This window comes from Pseudophryne corroboree, chromosome 2 (genome assembly GCF_028390025.1).
Source record: "Pseudophryne corroboree isolate aPseCor3 chromosome 2, aPseCor3.hap2, whole genome shotgun sequence".
Classification (NCBI taxonomy): Eukaryota; Metazoa; Chordata; class Amphibia; order Anura; family Myobatrachidae; genus Pseudophryne; species Pseudophryne corroboree.
Genome location: NC_086445.1, coordinates 634,432,525 through 634,457,085, shown reverse-complemented (window position 1 = coordinate 634,457,085; position 24,561 = coordinate 634,432,525). Strand labels below are relative to the sequence as shown.

General features: G+C 45.4%; 1 protein-coding gene across 3 annotated transcripts in view; it reads right to left on the bottom strand.

Moving 5' to 3' along the window:
* The window catches only part of PPARD (peroxisome proliferator activated receptor delta), a 218,593-nt gene that overhangs the window by 56,077 nt on the left and 137,955 nt on the right, over positions 1 to 24,561 (bottom strand). For all 3 annotated transcript variants that reach the window (XM_063954923.1, XM_063954924.1, XM_063954925.1), the window contains exon 3: positions 9,745 to 9,883. In XM_063954923.1, the coding sequence (XP_063810993.1) occupies positions 9,745 to 9,883 (139 nt within the window). The remainder of the gene's footprint in view (positions 1 to 9,744; positions 9,884 to 24,561) is intronic.

Sequence of the window (24,561 nt, the reverse complement as noted above, 5' to 3'; positions counted from 1 at the left end):
AGGTAATGGCGGAAATGATGATACTCCTTCGAAGAAAGGGAGTTTTAATTATCCCGTACTTGGACGATCTCCTAATAAAGGCGAGGTCCAAGGAGCAGTTATTGGTGGGAGTAGCACTATCTCAGGAGGTGCTACACCAGCACGGTTGGATTCTGAATATTCCAAAATCACAGCTGGTTCCGACGACACGTCTACTGTTCCTGGGTATGATTCTGGATACAGTCCAGAAAAAAGTGTTTCTCCCGGAGGAGAAAGCCAAGGAGCTGTCATCTCTAGTCAGAGACCTCCTGAAACCAAAACAGGTATCGGTGCATCACTGCACGTGGGTCCTGGGAAAGATGGTGGCTTCTTACGAAGCAATTCCTTTCGGCAGGTTCCATGCCAGAATCTTTCAGTGGGACCTGTTGGACCAATGGTCCGGATCGCATCTTCAGATGCATCGCCTAATAACCCTGTCTCCAAGAACCAGGGTGTCTCTGCTGTGGTGGCTGCAGAGTGCTCATCTTCTAGAGGGCCGCAGATTCGGCATACAGGACTGGGTCCTGGTGACCACGGATGCCAGCCTTCAAGGCTGGGGGGCAGTCACACAGGGAAGAAACTTCCAAGGACTATGGTCGAGTCAGGAGACTTCCCTACACATAAATATTCTGGAACTAAGGGCCATTTACAATGCCCTAAGTCAGGCAAAATCCCTGCTTCTACACCAGCCGGTACTGATCCAGTCAGACAACATCACGGCAGTCGCCCATGTAAATCGACAGGGCGGCACAAGAAGCAGGATGGCAATGGCAGAAGCCACAAGGATTCTCCGAGGGGCGGAAAATCACGTACTAGCACTGTCAGCAGTGTTCATTCCGGGAGTGGACAACTGGGAAGCAGACTTTCTCAGCAGGCACGACCTCCACCCGGGAGAGTGGGGACTTCATCCAGAAGTCTTCACGCTGATTGTAAATCGATGGGAACGGCCACAGGTGGACATGATGGCGTCCCGCCTAAACAAAAAACTAGAGAGATATTGCGCCAGGTCAAGGGACCCTCAGGCGATAGCTGTGGACGCTCTAGTGACACCGTGGGTGTACCAGTCAGTTTATGTGTTCCCTCCTCTGCCTCTCATACCAAGGGTACTGAGAATAATAAGAAAACGAGGAGTAAGAACAATACTCGTGGTTCCAGAAGAGCCAAGACGAGCGTGGTACCCGGAACTTCAAGAGATGATCTCAGAGGACCCATGGCCTCTGCCGCTCAGACAGGACCTACTGCAGCAGGGGCCCTGTCTGTTCCAAGACTTACCGCGGCTGCGTTTGACGGCATGGCGGTTGAACGCCGGATCCTGAAGGAAAAGGGCATTCCGGAGGAAGTCATTCCTACGCTGATTAAAGCCAGGAAAGATGTAACTGCAAAGCATTATCACCGCATATGGCGGAAATATGTTGCTTGGTGTGAGGCCAAAAAGGCCCCAACAGAGGAATTTCAACTAGGTCGATTTCTGCATTTCCTACAAGCAGGAGTGACTATGGGCCTAAAATTAGGCTCCATTAAGGTACAGATCTCGGCTCTGTCGATTTTCTTCCAGAAAGAACTAGCTTCACTACCTGAAGTTCAGACGTTTGTGAAAGGAGTGCTGCATATTCAGCCCCCGTTCGTGCCTCCAGTGGCACCTTGGGATCTCAACGTGGTGTTGAGTTTCATAAAATCACATTGGTTTGAGCCACTTAAAACCGTGGATCCAAAATATCTCACGTGGAAAGTGGTCATGTTATTGGCCTTGGCTTCAGCCAGGCGTGTGTCAGAATTGGCAGCTTTGTCATGTAAAAGCCCTTATCTGATTTTCCATATGGATAGAGCGGAATTGAGGACTCGTCCTCAGTTTCTCCCTAAGGTGGTATCAGCTTTTCACTTGAACCAACCTATTGTGGTGCCTGCGGCTACTAGGGACTTGGAGGATTCCAAGTTACTGGACGTAGTCAGGGCCTTGAAAATTTATGTTTCCAGGACGGCTAGAGTCAGGAAAACTGACTCGCTATTTATCCTGTATGCACCCAACAAACTGGGTGCTCCTGCTTTTAAGCAGACTATTGCTCGCTGGATTTGTAGCACAATTCAGCTGGCGCATTCTGCGGCTGGACTGCCGCATCCTAAATCAGTAAAAGCCCATTCCACAAGGAAGGTGGGCTCATCTTGGGCGGCTGCCCGAGGGGTCTCGGCTTTACAACTTTGCCGAGCTGCTACTTGGTCAGGGGCAAACACGTTTGCAAAATTCTACAAATTTGATACCCTGGCTGAGGAGGACCTTGAGTTCTCTCATTCGGTGCTGCAGAGTCATCCGCACTCTCCCGCCCGTTTGGGAGCTTTGGTATAATCCCCATGGTCCTTACGGAGTTCCCAGCATCCACTAGGACGTCAGAGAAAATAAGATTTTACTCACCGGTAAATCTATTTCTCGTAGTCCGTAGTGGATGCTGGGCGCCCATCCCAAGTGCGGATTGTCTGCAATACTTGTACATAGTTATTGTTAACTAAAGGGTTATTGTTGAGCCATCTGTTGAGAGGCTCAGTTGTTTTCATACTGTTAAACTGGGTATAGTATCACGAGTTATACGGTGTGATTGGTGTGGCTGGTAGGAGTCTTACCCGGGATTCAAAATCCTTCCTTATTATGTCAGCTCGTCCGGGCACAGTGTCCTAACTGAGGCTTGGAGGAGGGTCATAGTGGGAGGAGCCAGTGCACACCAGGTGACCTAAAAGCTTTCTTTAGTTGTGCCCAGTCTCCTGCGGAGCCGCTATTCCCCGTGGTCCTTTCGGAGTTCCCAGCATCCACTACGGACTACGAGAAATAGATTTACCGGTGAGTAAAATCTTATTTTTTGCACTAAGCGAATCACATGCGTATCTACTTTAGGGGCTACTTCCCTCTTTAAACAGTCCCCAGTCAGAAAAGGATCATTGGAATTCCATTTCCTAGGAATTCTAAATTTCTTACTGGGCATAGCCCAAGCCTCTTCCATAATTTCCGTCAACTGTTCTGATCCAGAAAACTCAGTCTTAACTGTTTTGGGACGTTTAAATACAGGTGGCTTGGATTTTAACACAGTCTCTGCTGATTCTTCTAAGGATAAAATGGATTTCATTGCAGAAATCAACTCAGATATGTCCACTGAGCTGAGACCTTCTTCCTCATCCTCATATACAGAACCAGAGTGTAATGAGTCTTCGTCCTCTGGTGAATCCTCATCTGAAACGTGTAGACTGTGAAGATGTTGTTTCGTGTCTAAATGATTTACTTACCACTGGCTTTTCAGCCTGTTTCTGTTGAGAGGCTACTGCTTCCCCTGCTGGAAATGATAAACCGCAGGTGGAATTATGCACATAAGGGTTAATAGTGTAACCTATCGCTGGTACAGAAGTTGGAATTATACACTCAGCTATACTGGATAATGTCTATGCAAACATAGCCCATGGGGGATCAGCTTGCACCTGCGCCTGCCTTGAATTTTTCAAGAGACCTTGGTGAAAGCTAAAACAGTTTGCACACAATCCATCCTGAACCAGATCCTGAGAGGTTAACCCAGCTTTACATGACAAACATGATATGAGTGTCGGTGCTGCTATGAGTGTATTTTCCTCACCTTTGCCGCTCTTAGACATGATTAATAATCAGACACTTTCACAGTGTAATACACAATTTGTGACTGTAATCACTTTAACCACTTTCCTGGCATGGTTGCATCAGATGCGACCATACCTGCAAGTGCTCTATCTGACCTGGTCGCACAGGATGCGACCAGTCAGATAGAGAGTGTTAGCAGCGGCAGAGAAGAGAAACTTCCCTCCACTGCTGTCAGAGGGACCGGAAGGTCGCTCTGCCTCCCTGCACGCTCCCCTACTGATTGCCGTGCTGCCGATCACTGCTGATCGGTCAGCACGACAGGAGCCCCCCTCCTCCAGCGGCTGCAGACAATGGCAGCCGCTGGGGAGTGTAAATTAACCCTCCCAAGCCACCCCCAGACCCCCCTTGTATACCTAGACTGTCCCGGCTTTCAAAATGAAAGGCCAGATGTTTCCGATGGTCACGATGTTCCCAATTGATGTTTCAATGTTTGGGGGAAAAACATATTTAAAAAAGAAAAGAAAAAATAAATTCTTTTTTTTTTAACTAAAATTATTTGGGATAGGGTTAAATTCATGTTCTTCACCTAATTCACTCATAAAAGAAACACGACAATACAGATAAGTATGTAGGAGAAACATATTACTGCATTACTTTATAAAAAAGTTTTAACCGTATTCAGATGTATAGAGAAAGAAACCACAGTAATATTATCAAACTCATATGCATTATGCACTTATCCAACTATTCGTACTCAAAGTTAGATAGAGACTTAGTGCTGTATAGCCCGTACTCAGGAGAGTGGGATACAGGGAGACTTACCCCGCTTCCAGGATCGATCAATGCATTTGCGAATGCTGAGTGGATCCAGACACTGTAAGTGTACAACGCCGCTCCGTGAACCTATAGTGAACACAGACACCCAAGTGAACACTGACGCACCAGTCACACAGCCGCCTATGCAGCTGCGTTCCTTAGTACACAGCGTCTTGGTCAGAAGCGGGAATTCAGTTCATGGCGGGAGACTCAGAGGAAACTGGTCATGAACTGGGGGGAGGGGCGACCAGGGGAGCGTCTGACTACCCACTGCCGACATCAACCCTAGGGATCGTGGCCTCATGCTATACCTGGTGCCTATGATCCCTAAGGGATAGCGCTGGTGCACCACCGGTGGCAGCCGCGTCCGCTACTGTTTGGTAGTCTCCTCCCAATACGGTGCGGCTGTGACCGTATTCCATCTACATTCCTCCCACAATCCAAAAATATACTGGTAGGTTAATTGGCTCTCAACAAAATTAACCCTAGCGTGAATGCGTCTGTGTGTACATATGGTAGGGAATATAGATTGAAAGCTCCACTGGGGCAGGGAATGATATGAATGGGCAAATATTCTCTTTACAGCGCTACAGAATATGTGTGCGCTATATAAATAACTGATAATAAATAAATAAATCGATGCCTTACCTTCAACCGATGCCTTACCTTCTCCCTGTGCTCCGGCCACAGCCTGGTAACGTCGGATGGACCTGCTAGTATATCAGACACAGACGCCCGCCGAAACAGCACTGTACTCATGGGTAAGCGTTGTCGTGACCTGGCGGAGAGTTGGTGGAATGACTCCCCACTGCTGACATCAACCCTAGGGATCGCGGCCTCATGCTACCGCTGGAGCCTATGATCGCTAAGGCCTAGCTCTGGTGCACTCTCGGTGGCAGCCGCGTCAGCGACTGTTTGGTTGTCTCCCCCCAAACAGTGCGGCTGTGTCCGTGTTTCCCCTTTAAGCAGAACCGATGCCTTACCATCCACCCGTGCTCCGGCCACAGCCTGGTAAGTGTCTGCTGGCCCTGCTAATTTTATCCGACACAGACGCCTGCCGAAACAGCACTGTACTCGTGGGTAAGCGTTGACGCAACCCAGCGGGGATTTGTTGGAGCGACTCTTTCTAAGGTACGTATAAGACGCTGTTTAGAAAGATCACTCAGAAAAAATAGTAAGACTATAAAACGAAAATAAATAAGCTTATGGCTGCTAAAAACCAGCAGCCCTTAGACCATGGTCCGGCTCCTGCCGCACCAAACAAAAACCTGATTTGCCTGAGCCAGGAGGCAGGGATATATATGGACGGGCCCAATGCATGCTGGGAAGCCAAAAAGATTTGACCGATTGGTGCAAGATCCACTGTCGCTCAACCATATCCCAATGTATCTTGTGGATACCCTGCAGGAGAAATAATTAGTTACTGCATGCTTTGGGCCTGATCCAGAGCCGCACACAAAACGTCAGCAGCTGACATTTTTTTCACTATGCAAACTTACGAGGGAGTTGAGGGAAACATATTCACACCAGACTATTCAGATTCTCATTGAAATCAGTTGGATCACCATTTGCAGCTTTAAGGGGTGTAACTGGGTCTCAAAGGGGGTGTTTGCAATTAGCATGAGATTGCCATGGGCATGTCGTGGGCATGTAGACAGAATTGAGGGCTATTCAGAAGTGAGCATATGCAAAGATGCTGCAGATCTTTTGCACCTAGGATAGGACTAGTGAATATCTATGCTGTTAGTGATGACAGCTGTTCTCACAAATATAGAAAATGTATAGGCATAGTGCAGCTTGTTAGATAAGGCAGACTAAATATGGGCAGAAGTTTGTGGCTATAATCGAGCAGGCAGTGCGTCTGCAGATGAACCCACTTTGCGTGCGTCTCTGAATCAGGCTCTTTATGTCAATAGACTCTCTCAGTACCTTTCTTTATACATTTACAATACTGTGCAAAAGTTTTGGGCAAATGTTGAAAAAATGCTGAAAATTAAGAATTCTTTCAAAATTAGAAGTTTTAATGGTTTATTTTTATTATTTAAAAAAATGCAAAGTGAATGAACAGAAGAAAAATCTAAATCAAATCAATATTTGATGTGACTACCCTTTGCCTTCAAAACACCATCAGTTCTTCAAGGTACACTTACCCTCAGTTATTGAAGGAACTCAGCAGGAAGGCTGTTCCAAACGTCTTGGAGAACCAACCACAGATCTTCTGCGGATGTAGGCTTGCTCAAATCTTTCTGTCTCTTCATGTAACCTCAGACAGACTCGATGATGTTGAGATTAGGGCATTGTGAGGGCCATATCAAGTCCACGACTCCTTGTTCTTCTTTACACTGAAGATAGTTCTTAATGACATTGGCTGTACGGGGTCATTGTCTTGCTACAGAATAAATTTAGAGTTCGTCAGCCGCCTCCCTGATGGTACTGCATGATGGATTAGTACTGGCCTGTATTTCTCAGCTTTGTGTACATCATTAATCCTTAACAAATCCACAACTCCATTTGCTGAAATGCAGCTCCAGACTTACAAAGAACATCCACCATGCTTCACTGTTGCCTCATTATTGTAGCACTTTCCAGATCTTCGGCACACAAAATGCCTTCTGTTACAGCCAAATATTTAAAATGTTGAGTCATCAGTCCTGAGCACCTGCTGCCATTTTTCTGAACCCCAGTTCCTATGTTTTTGTACATACCAAGTTGCTTGCTCTTGTTTCCACGTCGAAGGTATAGCTTTTTGGACACAATTCATCCATGAAGAACAGACTTCTCTGAACAGTAGATGGGTGTACCTGGGTCCAACTGGTTTCTGCCAGTTCTGAGCTGATGGACATCTTCCGATTTTGAAAGGAAGTAAGCATGATGTGTGTTTCATCTGATGCACTAAGTTTCCTTGGCCAACACTGCTTCTACGGTCCTCAACACTACCTGTTTATTTGTGCTTCTTCAAAAGAGCTTGAGCAGCACATCTTGAAGCCCCAGTCTGCTTTAAAAATCTTTGCCTGGGAGAGATCTTGCTCATGCAGTATAACTACCTTTTGTCTTGTTGCTGTGTGTCTTGCCATGGTCTATGACCTGTGACATGAAACTGTCTTCCACAACCTCACCTTTGTAGCAGAGTTTGGCTGTGGCTGCGTATGCAGGTGGTCCGCCACCATTTTCTTGATCGGACCGGCTGACTGTGACGTCACGCAGCCAACCCGTCTTCATTTTCTCAGTTCCGCCCCTGCAACACCGTAACTCCGCCCACGCAACACCGGCTGCTGGCAATCAAAGTGTGATTGCATCCTTCCAGGATTCGATTGCACTTTGATTACGTGCGCACGCGCCGTGCATGTGCAAAGCATGTGCAGTGTGCTGAAAATCGCTTGACTTTTCGATACTTTTCATACCAACCTGAATAGACCTGAGTGTTACATCTTACATATGAAAATTCTGATCATTATCACCTGTTTGGTATGATTGGTTAATCATACACCTAACTATAAGCCTAATTTAGATCTGATCGCTGGGCTGTGTTTTTTGCTGTCCTGCGATCAGATAATCACCACCTAGAGGGGGGAATGTATTGTCACTGTACAAGTGTGCGATCGCATGTGTAGAGGAGCTGCAAAAATCCACTTTGTGCAGTAACTCTGTGCGCAACCCAGGACTTACTCCTCCAGTGCGATGAGAACAGGCTGATCGGGGCCGGAGCTGACATCAGACACCCTCCCTGAAAACGCGTGGGTACACCTGCATTTTTACGGATACTCCCAGTAAATGCTCAGTTGCCACCCACAAACAGCCTCTTCCTGTCAGTCACCTGACGAGCAATGCCAGTTGTTGTAGTCTGACACGCGTGCACATTGTGGTGCATACGCATGCGCTGTTATGACCTAATTGCCTGCGGTGTGAAAATGCACAGCAACGATCAGATCTGAATTACCCCCTATAATCCTACAAAATCCCTGACTTTGAGCAAGAGTACCTAAAAGAATTGATGCCGAAGCAAAAGGGTGGTCACACCAAATATTGATTTCATTTAGATTCCTCTTCTGTTCATCCACTTTGCATTTTGTTAATTGATAAAAATAAACAATTAACATTTTATACTTTTTTGCATTCTTACTCTGCAGCATTTTTTCCACACCTGCCTAAAACTTTTGCACAGTACTGTATATATATATATATATATATATATCTCCAACAGATTAATCAGAGGGCGCTCTCAATCACTTTAACTTAGTACCAACTAAAATGGACCAAATGAATATGACGTTTAAACAATTTATTAAAAGCAGATAATTGCCCAATTAAGACAGAGATAACCCTTTTGCAAATACAAATCACACAATTTGTCAAATGATGGATAATATAGGGTGTTTTTCACTCTGTCTTCAATCCTGACGCGTTTCGTCCTATGTGGACTTCTTCAGAGGGATGGTCAATATAGCTGGTAAAACATACATATTACAATATATAAGTAGATCAAGATAGAATACATAATCATAAAAATAAATAAATACATAATCATAAAAATAAATAAACATTACAAAAGTTCCAAACATTCTATGGATCAAATGGTCAAGAGGAGATGAGGACATTATCCTGGCTATTCAATACAGATGCAGGAGAATGGCATATTACATGCCTTTACTATACAAACAGTGTGACATAATAATCCAAAATAGCATGAAGTACATACCTAAAGGATCAGTCCATGAAGTGACCATATGAATATTCACATGAGTTGAAACATTTGATCCATTGAATGTTTGGAACTTTTGTAATGTTTATTTATTTTTAAAAAGGGTTATCTCTGTCTTAATTGGGCAATTATCTGCTTTTAATAAATTGTTTAAACGTCATATTCATTTGGTCCATTTTAGTTGGTACTAAGTTAAAATGATTGAGAGCGCCCCCTGATTCATCTGTTGGAAGTGTTGTTTTGTTTGGTCCTCACTAACAGGGGGATCGAATTAGAGGGCTGCCACATTAGCGCAGAACGAAGGTACGATTTGGTATTGATAGATAGATAGATATATATATATATATATATATATATATATATATATAAAATGTGCATAAACTATTTGACATTTTGAAAGAATTGTTATTTTATTTACATGTTATTGTATTAAATAGGCTGATTAAAAAAATGTAAAATGATTTATTATGGCACAAGACAAGATTTTATATTGTTTTGCCTGAAGCAACACTGTGAGGTTTCAGCAGGACACAACATTTACTTTGTGTAGTGGCGAGTCATTATTTAGATGTGTCTAGCAGCAGAAAGAAAATACAGCCATGATTATGCTCAGTTTGTTTACCATTGTGGGACATTCCAAGGCTCAGACACTTCTTAAACCGACAGTACTGACATTTGTTTCGATTCTTCTTTTGTATCTTACAGTTACGATCACAGTGTTCATACTGAAGCCTCATCCGCAGAGTCCGCCGAAAGAAACCCTATAAAAGTCAAAATAAAAACATTTTATATTTTATTTATATTTATATTAGCGCCACAAAAATTATTAGTGCCACAAAAATATCTGTGTGCAACTGAAGTTCCAAATAATTTACCCTAAAAATTTAGAAAAGGAACAATACTGATGCATTAGTCTAACTTGCCCTAGATAAAGAAAAGTTAATTGCTGATTATTTGCTTTATTAACAAGGCACTTATTTCTGTATCTGCATAAACTACACTCATGGGCAACCCTTAACTGAACCCCTTCACATGCTTTCATATGAACCTGTCCAATGCCAGTAAAAATACATTGCAGTATTCTGTAGGAAACTGCCATTGCAATGCTGTACCATCTTAGCCTGGAAGTTAATGAGCTCTTGGATCAAAGTGAGTTTCTATAGGGTTTGGGCCTGAACCCAAGTAGTAGGCAGAAATCTATGCAGATATCCACCTGTATTTTGAATCTATGCAACCATACGTCATTACTATTATATGCATATGCACCAGCTTCCACTTTGTACAGGAGATCCAACTGAAAACATGCTCTGTATAGGTTTGTTTTTTTGTATAGCCTGCAACTGTCTACACACCCATGGGACACTTCTACCTACCAGCTTCCTATTGCCACCTAGTAACATCCATTCAGCAATGAGAAAGACAGAGATGCACATTTTTGAATCACTCGTAATTGCTCTAAGCTACATATGCAGACTACAACGCATGCGCAGTTTGCCTTCAGAATTTCATGCAACCCTGAATCAGACCCTTTGTTTCAAACAGCAACATCCCAGTGTATGTTGGAACGAATAGAAAAACAACTTTAGATATCACAGAGAATGGAGAGTAGCTCACTGAACTCAGGTGGGGAACGACTGCCCAGCATGTGTTATTAACCACTTGCCTGGATCGTGCCACAAATCCAAGCTGAGCTTTCCCCGACACAGTAGTTTCTGATGCGATCGTGTCAAATACGCCCACCAGCGGCTGCTGGAAGGTAGTATTCTTGCAGTGACATCCCCATCTGCTACCTCCAATCCATCAAAGTACCCTCCTTCCTCCCTAGCTGTGGCTGCAGGAAGACAATTGGCAACACTTACCCTGATCACGGTGTCTCAGACTGTAATTCACAATCCTAACAGGATCACCCATCGTCTGAGCTCCCTGCAGCTGTTCCTCCTCCAGTGTCTCTCTTATTCTCCCATCCTTAGGGACACCCACCCCCTGCTGCTGACTGCTCTTCTTGCAGCACTGTGAAGTCTTTGTACAGTTTAAAAAAAATACTATATAACTGTGTAGGTAATATTAAATCAGTATAAATTTATTAACAGATCTGCATATTTGTTGCACAAAAATATACTGAATCATATTTAAATAGCTATTACCGTATATACTCGAGTATAAGTCGACCCGAATATAAGCCGAGGCACCTAATTTTACCACAAAAACCTGGGAAAACTTATTGACTCGAGTATAAGCCTAGGGTGGGAAATGCAGCTCTACCCGTACACAGACCTCATAGTGCCAGATATGCCCCACAGTGCCAGATATGCCCCACAGTGCCAGATATGCCCCACAGTACCAGATGTGCCAGATATGCCCCACAGTGCCAGATGTGCCCCACAGTGCCAGATATGCCCCACAGTGCCAGATGTGCCCCACAGTGCCAGATGTGCCACACAGTGCCAGATATGACCCACAGTGCCAGATGTGCCCCACTGTGCCACACAGTGCCAGATATGCCCCACAGTGCCAGATGTGCCCCACAGTGCCAGGTGTGCCAGATATGCCCCACAGTGCCAGATGTGCCCCACAGTGCCAGATATGCCCCACAGTGCCAGGTGTGCCAGATATGCCCCACAGTGCCAGGTGTGCCAGATATGCCCCACAGTGCCAGGTGTGCCAGATATGCCCCACAGTGCCAGATACTTACCCTCCGTCGCTCCCGCGCTGTCTTCTGAAGGAGGGACACGGAGAGCGCATCGTGCAGCTCTCCTGTGTCCCTCCTGCGTCTCCGGCGGCAGCGGCGTGTGTTAAAGGAAGTGCCGGTTCGTGCACTTCCTTTAACACACATACGCCGCCGGAGATGCAGGAGGGACACAGGAGAGCCACACGCTGTGCTCTCCGTGTCCCTCCTAACGCTGATTCGAGTATAAGCCGAGGTGGCTTTTTCAGCACAAAAAAAAGGGCTGAAAAAGTCGGCTTATACTCGAGTATATACGGTACTTACATAATTTGATAATTTTTTAAAACATATTGGCCAATTAGTGGTTAATATGTACCAAAATAATTTTAATATTAATCAAACTCAATATAAATGATCTTTCTAACTTAAAAGATACTTTTCATGCTTTATGTCTTCTTTTTAGTTTTCCAAGTACTCAGAAAATGGGCCTGATTTAGAGTTGCACGCAATGGCAATGTTAATGGAGTCGATGGCGCATATATGTTACTCAGTATGTACACACAAAGGCACAAATGTCTTGGAAAAGTGCTGGAAATTCCTGGGTGGTGACTGGAAGGAGGTTATTAAGATGCACAAAACGGTTTGTATTATGTACTGTCAGGGGCGTATCTACGCATTGGCCAGGATGGCACATGCCAGGGGCGCTTAGCAAGGAGGGGGCGCCACCTGGCGGTGCCACGCTGGCCCGACATCACAGTGACAGTACTTAGGGCACTGTTCTCTAAACTGTGCCTGTTGTTGATCTGTGGGCGGAGGCAGGGACTGGAGATGTCTGGCTCGGCTCCGGGGGGAGGAAAGGGGGGGGGGGGTAGGGCGTGCAACAGCATAAGCGTAGCCTCTATGGCCATAGTGCACGGCCTCGCCCCCTACTCTTTCTCACTGGCAGCTTCTCACAAGGGGGTAATATGGGGTACTGTGTGTATTGGGCGGTAATATTGGGGGTGCTGTATATACTAGGGTTTATATAGGGGTGCTGTGTGGGGTTGGGAATGAAATGCCGGCTGACGGGATGCCGGTGGTTAGGAGGCCGACAGCAGCATCCCGATAGTCAAAATCCTGACATGGGTTGGTAAGTGGTCTAATCCTCCCCCTACCCTAACTCTAACCATCTCCCTAACCCTACCCTATCTCTTATCCCTACCCTAACTCTAACCCTCTCCCTAACCCTACCCTCTTAACCCTACCCTAACTCTAGCCCTAACCCTACCCTATCTCTTATCCCTACCCTAACACTAACCCTCCCCTAACCCTAACTCTAACCCTACCATATCTCTTACCATAACCCTACTCTTACTCTAACCCTCTCCCTAACCCTACCCTATCTCTTATCCCTACCCTGACTCTAACCCTCCCCCTACTCTAACTCTCCCCTCTAACCCTAATTCTAATCCTACCCTATCTCAAATCCCTACCCTAACTCTAACCCTCCCCCTACCCTAACCCTCCCCTATCTCTAACCCTCCCTCTACCAAACTCTAACCCTACCCTATCTCTAACCCTACCTTTTAGGTGCCTAACCCTAACCCCACTGTGCAGCCTAACCTGAACCCACACAAGGGTGCCTAAACCTAACTGCCCTTGCCCGCACCCTAAACCTAACTGTCTCCCTTCTGCAGCCTAAGCCTAACCCCCCTGGTGGTGCCTAAATCTAACCTCCCCCCCCCCCCCCCCACATCCCAGGTGTAGTACTTACCCAGTCCGCTGTCTGTACAATCAGGATCCTGGCGGTTGGGGTTCCAGTGTCAGTCTCCTGTCCCCTTTTGGGATTCCTGCGTCGGCCTTCCATTGTGTGCCGGGATTCCAGCGCTGTTATGTCGTGCACCGGGATCCCGACCGTCAGGATATTAACCACATCCCGCTGTGTGTACTGAGGGGGATAACTTCTATGGTGGGTACTATGTGTACTGAGAGGTAATTTGGTGGAAGGCACTTGTATTAAAGGTACTATGGTGGCCGCTGTGTATACTGAAGGATATTATGGAGGGTGCAGTGCATACTGAGGGGTACTTTGGGGGCCTTATGTACACAGTAAAGTAGGAGGGCAATGTGCATAATTAGGAGATGAGGCTATAAGAAGGCAAAATGAGAGGGTTTCAGTGAGTTTGTTAAAGGGGTCTATGTATTATAGCTTGGTATGGGGGAGACGTGGTATCAACAACAAAAAAGTTAGAAAAGCCGTCCGTGCGCAAATAGCTGCTAGTCAGTGTAACACTTCTGTATTCTTGGTGAGAAGTGGTATCAGCCCATGTATAACTACAGCGGTGTGTGCTGAATGACACGCTGCTATCTGCAAAAGACAGCAATGTGCAGGGCAATGTAAGAATGGTCAGTGGCACTGACCATTCCAACACTTGCAGCTATCGATTTCGGCACTGTAGTCGCTGCTGTGGCTGACTACTCCAGGATGCACATAGGAGATCTTGCGATAGTAGCAAGGACTAGCTCCCGATAGTAAGACACAGCGCATTAGCACTAGACTGATGCGCTGTGAGCATGATAGGGATAGCCGGAGGGGGGAGTTTTCACTCCCACACTCTGGAAAACAAGATGTTCTTACATCTTGACGCTACTGCTTCCTGCTTCGCCTTGGTAAAGAGGCAATGCGGAAAGACTTATGCTGGCACAATCAGGGCCAGTATCATACATCCCCCCTAATGTGAGGCTAGGCAAGAGTAGAGTTAATGGTGATGAAGGTGTCAGTGGAGTTGGGGGATAATAGTATGTTGCCTGAAGAGAAAATTAGATACAATTGTATATCTTGTAGTCATGGATTTATAACAAAGTGTCACTTTTGTGCTCTTGTAAATAGCCTTGGCTCATAGCCCAGAAATGATATTAGATGGAATTTTGTAACATGGTAATCATCTGTATTCTGCAACTGAATGTTATACAATTTGATACCAAGTTCATTTAATGGAAGGTCATCATGACATATAAATCCTATTGATCCGAATGTATCTATGATAATAAAGATAGGACTAGTATGCTAGATATTTCTGTGTAGGGGATTCTATTCTGGCAAACAAAATAATAAATAAATATGGTGAAATATGATCTAAGATACCTCTCACATATAGTGTCAGGTTTCAAAATAGAGACACCCTACACATATAATATAGGTTAGGTCAGCCAGTCAACTCTCACATATAGTGTCAGGTGTTACTCACATATATTTCCACAGTAAGTATTAGTGGATCATCTCTCACTTATAGTGTCAGATGTGAAGTCCATCTACCTCCCACTCGTAGTGTCAGGTATTGTAAGTTTAAAGTAGTGAGTGTATTTTGAAAATAGTCTTACATTGACGTCACCAATGGATCTCTCATTTAATAATGTCAGATCCTTATAGTGACTCAGAAGCTGGCATGACCCCCTATATGTTATGATTCAATTTCCCAAGATCTCTCACTTTTCAGTGTCAGACCTTGTTATAATATAAACCAGAATTAATTCACTGTGCGATCTCCCTTTCGCTCTCAGGGAGTCTTCCTTTAATTTAAATGATAATTGGAAACTCAATTAAATATATTACACAGCTAGCTTACGACCTATCTATAAAAGGAGTTATGTCCAATATGACCTCCTTGTTGTATTCATTCATCTACACAGCAGATGTTTAATAATAGTCAAGTGTGCGTGCAGATATCAGTATATATAATTGCAGATGATTAGATTATTTAATTCCATTATAAATTTACAGAAATCATGCCTGTGTTATACACAATCAATTAGCTGAAAAAATCTTTATTCTTACACAGGTATATGGATAGCCATATGTAGATCTTCCCATTATGTTTGGGAGTCCTCTGACTATTATATGCAATCCGACCTTTATATCCGTTGTTATAATATATTAGGGATATGCCATATACCATGCAGAGATCTGTATAATACTGTATAGATTCTGATCACTTGATCCAATATTATATTGTATTAAAGATATACAATAGATGTCGCATTAGATCTATTTGCATGGTATTCAGATATAATCTGATCACAGTGCTTGTAAAGGTAATATGAGCAACTATGTAAAAGCACTGTGCAGCGTAGAATCACCTCCTATGTTGGATGATTGTGTAGTCAGGCATTAATGTATAATCATATGCATATTTCGATTGAGCATATAGTGCACTTTTCATATGATCTATGAAAGTCCCGCTATGTCGGGTAATTATATACGTCTGTTATCTAGGTTCATATGGTCAGGGTAAGATGAGATCCCTTGTTTATGATGTTTAAAGTAGACTATCCCTGCATGTATACATAGTTTGTGGCAAGTAGTCTAAATTCAATGATATGGTGATCGCGATAACCCCTGTTTCCTAGGGTTTCTATATACCGCTCCACTAATACATATTGCTGCACTACTATACAATTTCCATTGGTATGATAAACATATTTTAGTATGGTATGCACATTTTAGTAAGACATGAGAGACAGGTATGTAGGACGCTCAGGCCCTACATACGTTTCGCATTTGCTTTGTCAGGGTAATCTGAGGCAGCGGGTGAGGTATCCTTTTATCCTGCCCGCTACCAATCAGCGCATCATGCGGGTCATTCAAATCTTATGACGTATTGAGGTCCGTTGGAGCCGCTCGTATCCCTATGTATTTAATTGCAGCCACCAATCAGCGCATCACGCGGGTCATTCAAATCTTATGACGTATTGAGGTCCGTTAGAGCTGCTCGTATCCGTTTATCCCGCCCGCTACCAATCAGTCATTAGGGGGGTACCCAAAGGAGAATTCCTGAGGACCAAAAGGAATTGTTCCAACCCCCAGACTTATAAAAAGAGATCTAATGAACTTGCTAACAGATTTAAAATGAGAGGATATAGCAGGGAAGTTATAAGAACTGCAAGAAAAAAGACACACAAGAGAACAAGAGACTCCTTAATGGTCCCCAATTCGTTTAAAACATCTAAACGAGATAAAGAGTGCCTTAGATTTATAGGCACATTTAACACGGTATGGAGACTAATTTTACAAAGTCTACAAAGACACTGGCATGTCCTAATGACGGATGTAGATCTCCGTGAGATCTTACCTCAAAAGGTCCAAGCCAGCTGGAGGAGATCTAAAAGACACACTGGTTGGAAGTCATTTACCATCTGTTACTAAAAGTTTATATAACTCGGAAGGCTTTTACAAATGCAAAAATTGTAAGGCCTGCCAATACATGGTGGAGACCAAGTCATTTCAGGATAAATTCAAAAAGACCTGATACATTAAGAATTATCTAGATTACCGAACCCTGGGAGTTACATATTGTCTCGAATGCCCCTGTGGCAAAAGATACATTGGCAAAACCATCAGACCCCTAAAACAGAGAATTTTGGAACATGTGGGGTCTGTAAGGAATGCCAGAAAAGATCAAGCAAACTTCAAAATATTGACACCTGTTGCCAGACATTTTCTGAAATTCCATGAGGGCTCTCCCAAGGGTCTGAAAGCTTTTGCTCTAGAGAAAGTCACTCTGGGCATCAGGGGAGGAGACCTAGATGGTGAACTTTTAAAGAGAGAAACCAGATGGATTTTCCTCTTAGACAGTATGACACCGAAAGGAATAAATGAACATAACAGTTATCAACCTTTTCTGTGACATCTAAACCATTCTTGTTTTATGAAATTTTATTTGAGATAACACTCCATCGTGATCATATTAATTTTTATTATGTAGAAGAAATCCTTTTCATAATTCTACAATAATAACCTCATGAGATTCTCATCTCCTATCATCTGTACAGAAGTATTGCTGTCTAAATTGTGTGGAAGATTCCAAAAGAACCCCCCCCCCCCCCTCTTTTTCCTTTCGGAAAAATTACAATTTGACATATTATCTCAGGTACGAAGCCAGTATCCTTCTATGAAGAATACATTAGAGGAAAGAAGCTCTTTCTGTCGAACTTCTATTGAAGGAAAGAATGTATTACTTACCTTTTTGAATATATGATGTACTATTGTTTCTAAATTCATAATATCATAACCTAATCTGGAAAAGAGATACATACATACATGTTTTCTAAGTACGTTGAACTTTTGGGCACCAAGCTCGTATTCTTCTATGAAGAATATATTAGAGGAAAGGAGCCCGTTCTTCCGAACTTCTATTGAAGAAAGAAGCTATTACTTACCTTTTTGAATATATGATGCACTCTACCTATTTTTCCCAAATCCATAATATTATAACCTAATCTGGAAAAGAGATACATATATATATTTCTCTTAAGTATGTTGAACTCACTCTATGTGTACAACATATTTTTGGGCACTAAAAACATATTGAAAAGCATATAACAGCTATAGAAATACTAATAAGAATCTAATACTTACCTTCCAAAATAAAATATATTAATCTCTTTCCAGTTTTCTCACACTTCACATTATATATGTTTTGTTTGTTTTTTTTACACAAATTGAGTTTGCACGGCAAAGGCTCTCCTTCCCTATGGTCCTTTAGGAGTATATCACTCATTATTGACACTATGGTTACACAGTTAATTATACACATTGGTGGTCATTCCGAGTTGATCGCTCGCTGCCGATTTTCGCAGTGCAACGATTAAGTAAAAAAACAGCAAAAATGCGCATGGTACGCAGCGCGCATGCGTTAAGTACTTTCACACAAAATTTTGTAGATTTACACAAGGTCGAGCGACGTTTTTTCATCGCTCGAGTGATCGCAATGTGATTGACAGGAAGTGGGTGTTTGTGGGCGGTAACTGGCCGTTTTCAGGGAGTGTGCTAAAAAACGCAGGAGTGGCTGGAGAAACGGGGTAGTGGCTGGCCGAACGCAGGGCATGTTTGTGATGTCAAACGAGGAACTAAACGGACTGAGGTGATCGCAGTCTAGGAGTAGGTCTGGAGCTACTCAGAAACTGCAGCAAATTATTTAGTAGCAATTCTGCTAATCTTTCGTTCGCTATTTTGCTAAGCTAAGATACACTCCCAGAGGGCGGCGGCCTAGCGATTGCAATGCTGCTAAAAGCAGCTAGTGAGCGAACAACTCGGAATGACCACCATAATAATTTGGCACAATATATATAGTAAATATGCACAATAAGCACCGCAGTTTTTAGACAACATCACAATATATAGGATTTTATTTTCCCTTTTTCTCTTACGTCCTAGAGGATGCTGGGGACTCCGTAAGGACCATGGGGTATAGACGGGCTCCGCAGGAGACATGGGCACTATAAAGAACTTTAGAATGGGTGTGCACTGGCTCCTCCCTCTATGCCCCTCCTCCAGACCTCAGTTAGATCCTGTGCCCAGAGGAGATTGGGTGCATTACAGGGGAGCTCTCCTGAGTTTCTCTGATTAAAAGAATTTTGTTAGGTTTTTTATTTTCAGGGAGCCCTGCTGGCAACAGGCTCCCTGCATCGTGGGACTGAGGAGAGAGAAGCAGACCTACTTAACTGATAGGCTCTGCTTCTTAGGCTACTGGACACCATTAGCTCCAGAGGGATCGGAACGCAGGTCTCACCCTAGCCGTTCGTCCCAGAGCCGCGCCGCCGTCCTCCTTGCAGAGCCGGAAGATAGAAGCCGGGTAAGTATTAGAAGAAAGAAGACATCACAGGCGGCAGAAGACTTCTGATCTTCACTGTGAGGTAACGCGCAGCGGTTACGCTGCGCGCCATTGCTCCCACACTCAACACACACTGAGGCACGGATGGGTGCAGGGCGCAGGGGGGGCGCCCTGGGCAGCAATATAAAACCTCTAGGCTGGCATTTTAGTATATATGGGCTGCGGAGGCAATATATATACAAATCCCCCGCCAGTATTGTATTTTTGAGCGGGAGTGAAGCCCGCCGCTGAGGGGGCGGAGCTTGATTCCACAGCACTGACCAGCGCCATTTTCTCCACAGCACACTGCAGAGCTGGCTTCCCAGACTCTCCCCTGCTGAACACGGTGACAGAGGGCTTAAAAAGAGGGGGGCACTTAATTTGGCAGTGAATGTATATTGAATAATATTAAAGCGCTGTGTGTCTGGGAAATTGTTTTCCAGGGTCATTGGCGCTGGGTGTGTGCTGGCATACTCTCTCTGTCTCTCCAAAGGGCCTTATTGGGGGACTGTCTCCAGATTGGATATTTCCCTGAGTGTGTGGGGGTGTCGGTACGCGTGTGTCGGCATGTCTGAAGCGGAAGGCTCTTCTAGGGAGGAGGTGGAGCATATGAGTGTGGTGTCTCCGTCGGCAACGCCGACACCTGATTGGTTGGATATGTGGAATGTTTTAAATGCAAATGTGAATTTATTACATAAAAGGTTGGACAAAGCGGAGTCCAGGGAAAATGCAGGGAGTCCATCCTTGCCTTTTACTATGTCACAGGGCCCTTCTGGGTCTCAGAAGCGCCCACTATCCCAAATAGCAGACACTGATACCGACACGGATTCTGACTCCAGTGTCGACTACGATGATGCGAGGTTGCAGCCAAAGTTGGCAAAAAGTATTCATTATATGATTATTGCAATAAAAGATGTGTTGCATATCACAGATGACCCCTCTATACCTGACACGAGGGTCCACATGTTTAAAGAAAAGAAACCAGAGGTTACTTTCCCCCCTTCCCATGAGTTAAATGAGTTGTTTGAAAGGGCTTGGGAAACTCCAGACAAGAAACTGCAGATTCCCAAAAGGATTCTTATGGCGTATCCTTTCCCGGCTAAGGACAGGATACGGTGGGAATCCTCCCCCAGGGTGGACAAGGCGTTAACGCGCTTATCCAAAAAGGTGGTGCTGCCGTCGCAAGATACCGCAGCCCTCAAGGATCCTGCTGATCGCAGGCAGAAGACTACCTTGAAGTCAATTTATACACATACTGGTACCTTGCTCAGACCGGCGATAGCGTCGGCTTGGGTTTGTAGCGCAGTAGCAGCGTGGACAGATACCTTGTCTTCTGACATTGATACCCTGGATAAGGATACCATTTTACTGACCTTGGGTCATATAAAGGATGCTGTCCTATATATGAGAGACGCTCAGAGAGACACGTTGGCCTACTGGGTTCCAGAGCCAACGCCATGGCGATTTCTGCTAGGCGAGCCCTGTGGACCCGCCAATGGATGGGTGATGCCGACTCAAAGAGGCATATGGAGGTTTTGCCTTACAAGGGTGAAGACTTATTTGGGGAAGGTCTCACAGACCTGGTATCCACAGCTACAGCAGGTAAATCCGCTTTTCTCTGACGTCCTAGTGGATGCTGGGGACTCCGTCAGGACCATGGGGAATAGCGGCTCCGCAGGAGACAGGGCACAAAATTTAAAAGTTTGACCACTAGGTGGTGTGTACTGGCTCCTCCCCCTATGACCCTCCTCCAAGCCTCAGTTAGGTTTTTGTGCCCGTCCGAGCAGGGTGCAATCTAGGTGGCTCTCATAAAGAGCTGCTTAGAGTAAAAGTTTTGATAGTTTTATTATTTTCAGTGAGTCCTGCTGGCAACAGGCTCACTGCAACGAGGGACCTAGGGGAGAAGAAGTGAACTCACCTGCGTGCAGGATGGATTTGCTTCTTAGGCTACTGGACACTAGCTCCAGAGGGACGATCACAGGTACAGCCTGGATGGGTCACCGGAGCCGCGCCGCCGACCCCCTTGCAGATGCCGAAGTAAGAAGAGGTCCAGAAACCGGCGGCTGAAGGCTTTTCAGTCTTCATGAGGTAGCGCACAGCACTGCAGCTGTGCGCCATAGCGCTCAGGCACACTTCACACCGGCGGTCACTGAGGGTGCAGGGCGCTGGGGGGGGCGCCCTGGGCAGCAATGTTAATACCTTTCTGGCTAAAAAGAATACATCACATATAGTCCATGAGGCTATATGGATGTATTTCACCCCTGCCAGGTCTCAGAAAAACCGGGAGAAGAGCCCGCCGGAATAGGGGGCGGGGCCTATCTCCTCAGCACACAGCGCCATTTTCCTACACAGCTCCGCTGCTAGGAAGGCTCCCAGGCTCTCCCCTGCACTGCACTACAGAAACAGGGTAAAAAACAGAGAGGGGGGGCATTTTTTGGCGATATTATATATATTTAAGCAGCTATAAGGAAACAACACTTATATAAGGTTGTTCCTATATAATTATAGCGCTTTGGTGTGTGCTGGCAAACTCTCCCTCTGTCTCCCCAAAGGGCTAGTGGGGTCCTGTCTTCTATCAGAGCATTCCCTGTGTGTCTGCTGTGTGTCGGAACGTGTGTGTCGACATGTATGAGGACGATGTTGGTGTGGAGGCGGAGCAATTGCCGGTAATGGTGATGTCACCCCCTAGGGAGTCAACACCGGAATGGATGGCTTTGCTTATGGAATTACGTGATAATGTCAGCACGCTGCAAAAGTCGGTTGACGACATGAGACGACCGGCAAACCAGTTAGTACCTGTACAGGCGTCTAAAACACCGTCAGGGGCTGTAAAACGTCCTTTGCCTCAGTCGGTCGACACAGACCCAGACACGGACACCGAATCTAGTGTCGACGGTGAAGAAACGAACGTATTTTCCAGTAGGGCCACACGTTATATGATCACGGCAATGAAGGAGGCTTTGCATATCTCTGATACTGCAAGTACCACAAAAAGGGGTATTATGTGGGGTCTGAAAAAACTACCTGTAGTTTTTCCTGAATCAGAGGAATTGAATGACGTGTGTGATGAAGCGTGGGTTACCCCTGATAAAAAACTGCTAATTTCAAAGAAGTTATTGGCGTTATACCCTTTCCCGCCAGAGGTTAGGGCGCGCTGGGAAACACCCCCTAGGGTGGACAAGGCGCTCACACGTTTATCCAAACAAGTGGCGTTACCGTCTCCTGATACGGCCGCCCTCAAGGATCCAGCTGATAGGAGGCTGGAAAATACTCTAAAAAGTATATACACACATACTGGTGTTATACTGCGACCAGCAATCGCCTCAGCCTGGATGTGCAGTGCTGGGGTGGCTTGGTCGGATTCCCTGACTGAAAATATTGATACCCTGGATAGGGACAGTATTTTATTGACTATAGAGCAATTAAAGGATGCATTCCTTTATATGCGAGATGCACAGAGGGATATCTGCACTCTGGCATCAAGAGTAAGTGCGATGTCCATATCTGCCAGAAGAAGTCTATGGACACGACAGTGGTCAGGCGATGCGGATTCCAAACGGCATATGGAAGTATTGCCGTATAAAGGGGAGGAATTATTTGGGGTCGGTCTATCGGATTTGGTAGCCACGGCAACAGCCGAGAAGTCCACCTTTTTACCTCAAGTCCCCTCCCAGCAGAAAAAGACGCAGTCTTTTCAGCCGCAGTCCTTTCGTTCCTATAAGAACAAGCGAGCAAAAGGACATTCATATTTACCCCGAGGCAAAGGAAAGGGTAAGAGACTGCAGCAAGCAGCCCCTTCCCAGGAGCAGAAGTCCTCCCCGGCTTCTGCAAAGGCCTCAGCATGACGCTGGGACCTTACAAGCGGACTCAGGGGCGGTGGGGGGTCGCCTCAAGAATTTCAGCGCACAGTGGGCTCACTCGCAGGTGGACCCCTGGATCCTGCAGGTAGTATCTCAGGGTTACAGGTTGGAATTCGAGAAGTCTCCCCCTCGCCGGTTCCTAAAATCTGCTTTGCCAACGTCTCCCTCAGACAGGGCGACGGTATTGGAAGCCATTCACAAGCTGTATTCTCAGCAGGTGATAATCAAGGTACCCCTTCTACAACAGGGAAAGGGGTATTACTCCACGCTATTTGTGGTACCGAAGCCGGACGGCTCGGTAAGACCTATTCTAAATCTGAAATCTCTGAACCTGTACATACAAAAATTCAAGTTCAAGATGGAGTCACTCAGAGCAGTGATAGCGAATCTGGAAGAAGGGGATTTTATGGTGTCCTTGGACATCAAGGATGCTTACCTTCATGTCCCAATTTGCCCTTCACACCAAGGGTACCTCAGGTTCGTGGTACAAAACTGTCATTATCAGTTTCAGACGCTGCCGTTTGGATTGTCCACGGCACCCAGGGTCTTTACCAAGGTAATGGCCGAAATGATGATCCTTCTTCGAAGAGAAGGCGTATTAATTATCCCTTACTTGGACGATCTCCTGATAAGGGCAAGATCCAGAGAACAGCTGGAGGTCGGAGTAGCACTAACTCAAGTAGTGCTCCAACAGCACGGGTGGATTCTGAATTTTCCAAAATCCCAACTGATCCCGACGACACGTCTGCTGTTCCTAGGGATGATTCTGGACACTGTTCAGAAAAAGGTATTTCTTCCGGAGGAGAAAGCCAGGGAGTTATCCGAACTCGTCAGGAACCTCCTAAAACCAGGGACAGTGTCTGTGCATCAATGCACAAGAGTCCTGGGAAAAATGGTGGCTTCTTACGAAGCGATTCCATTCGGCAGATTCCATGCACGAAATGGTGGTTGCAGAGTGCTCATCTGTTAGAGGGCCGCAGATTCGGCATACAGAACTGGGTCCTAGTGACCACGGATGCCAGCCTGAGAGGCTGGGGAGCGGTCACACAAGGAAGAAACTTCCAGGGCGTGTGGTCAAGCCTGGAAACGTCTCTTCACATAAATATACTGGAACTAAGAGCAATCTACAATGCTCTAAGCCTGGCAAAACCTCTGCTTCAGGGTCAGCCGGTGTTGATCCAGTCGGACAACATCACGGCAGTCGCCCACGTAAACAGACAGGGCGGCACAAGAAGCAGGAGGGCAATGGCAGAAGCTGCAAGGATTCTTCGCTGGGCGGAAAATCA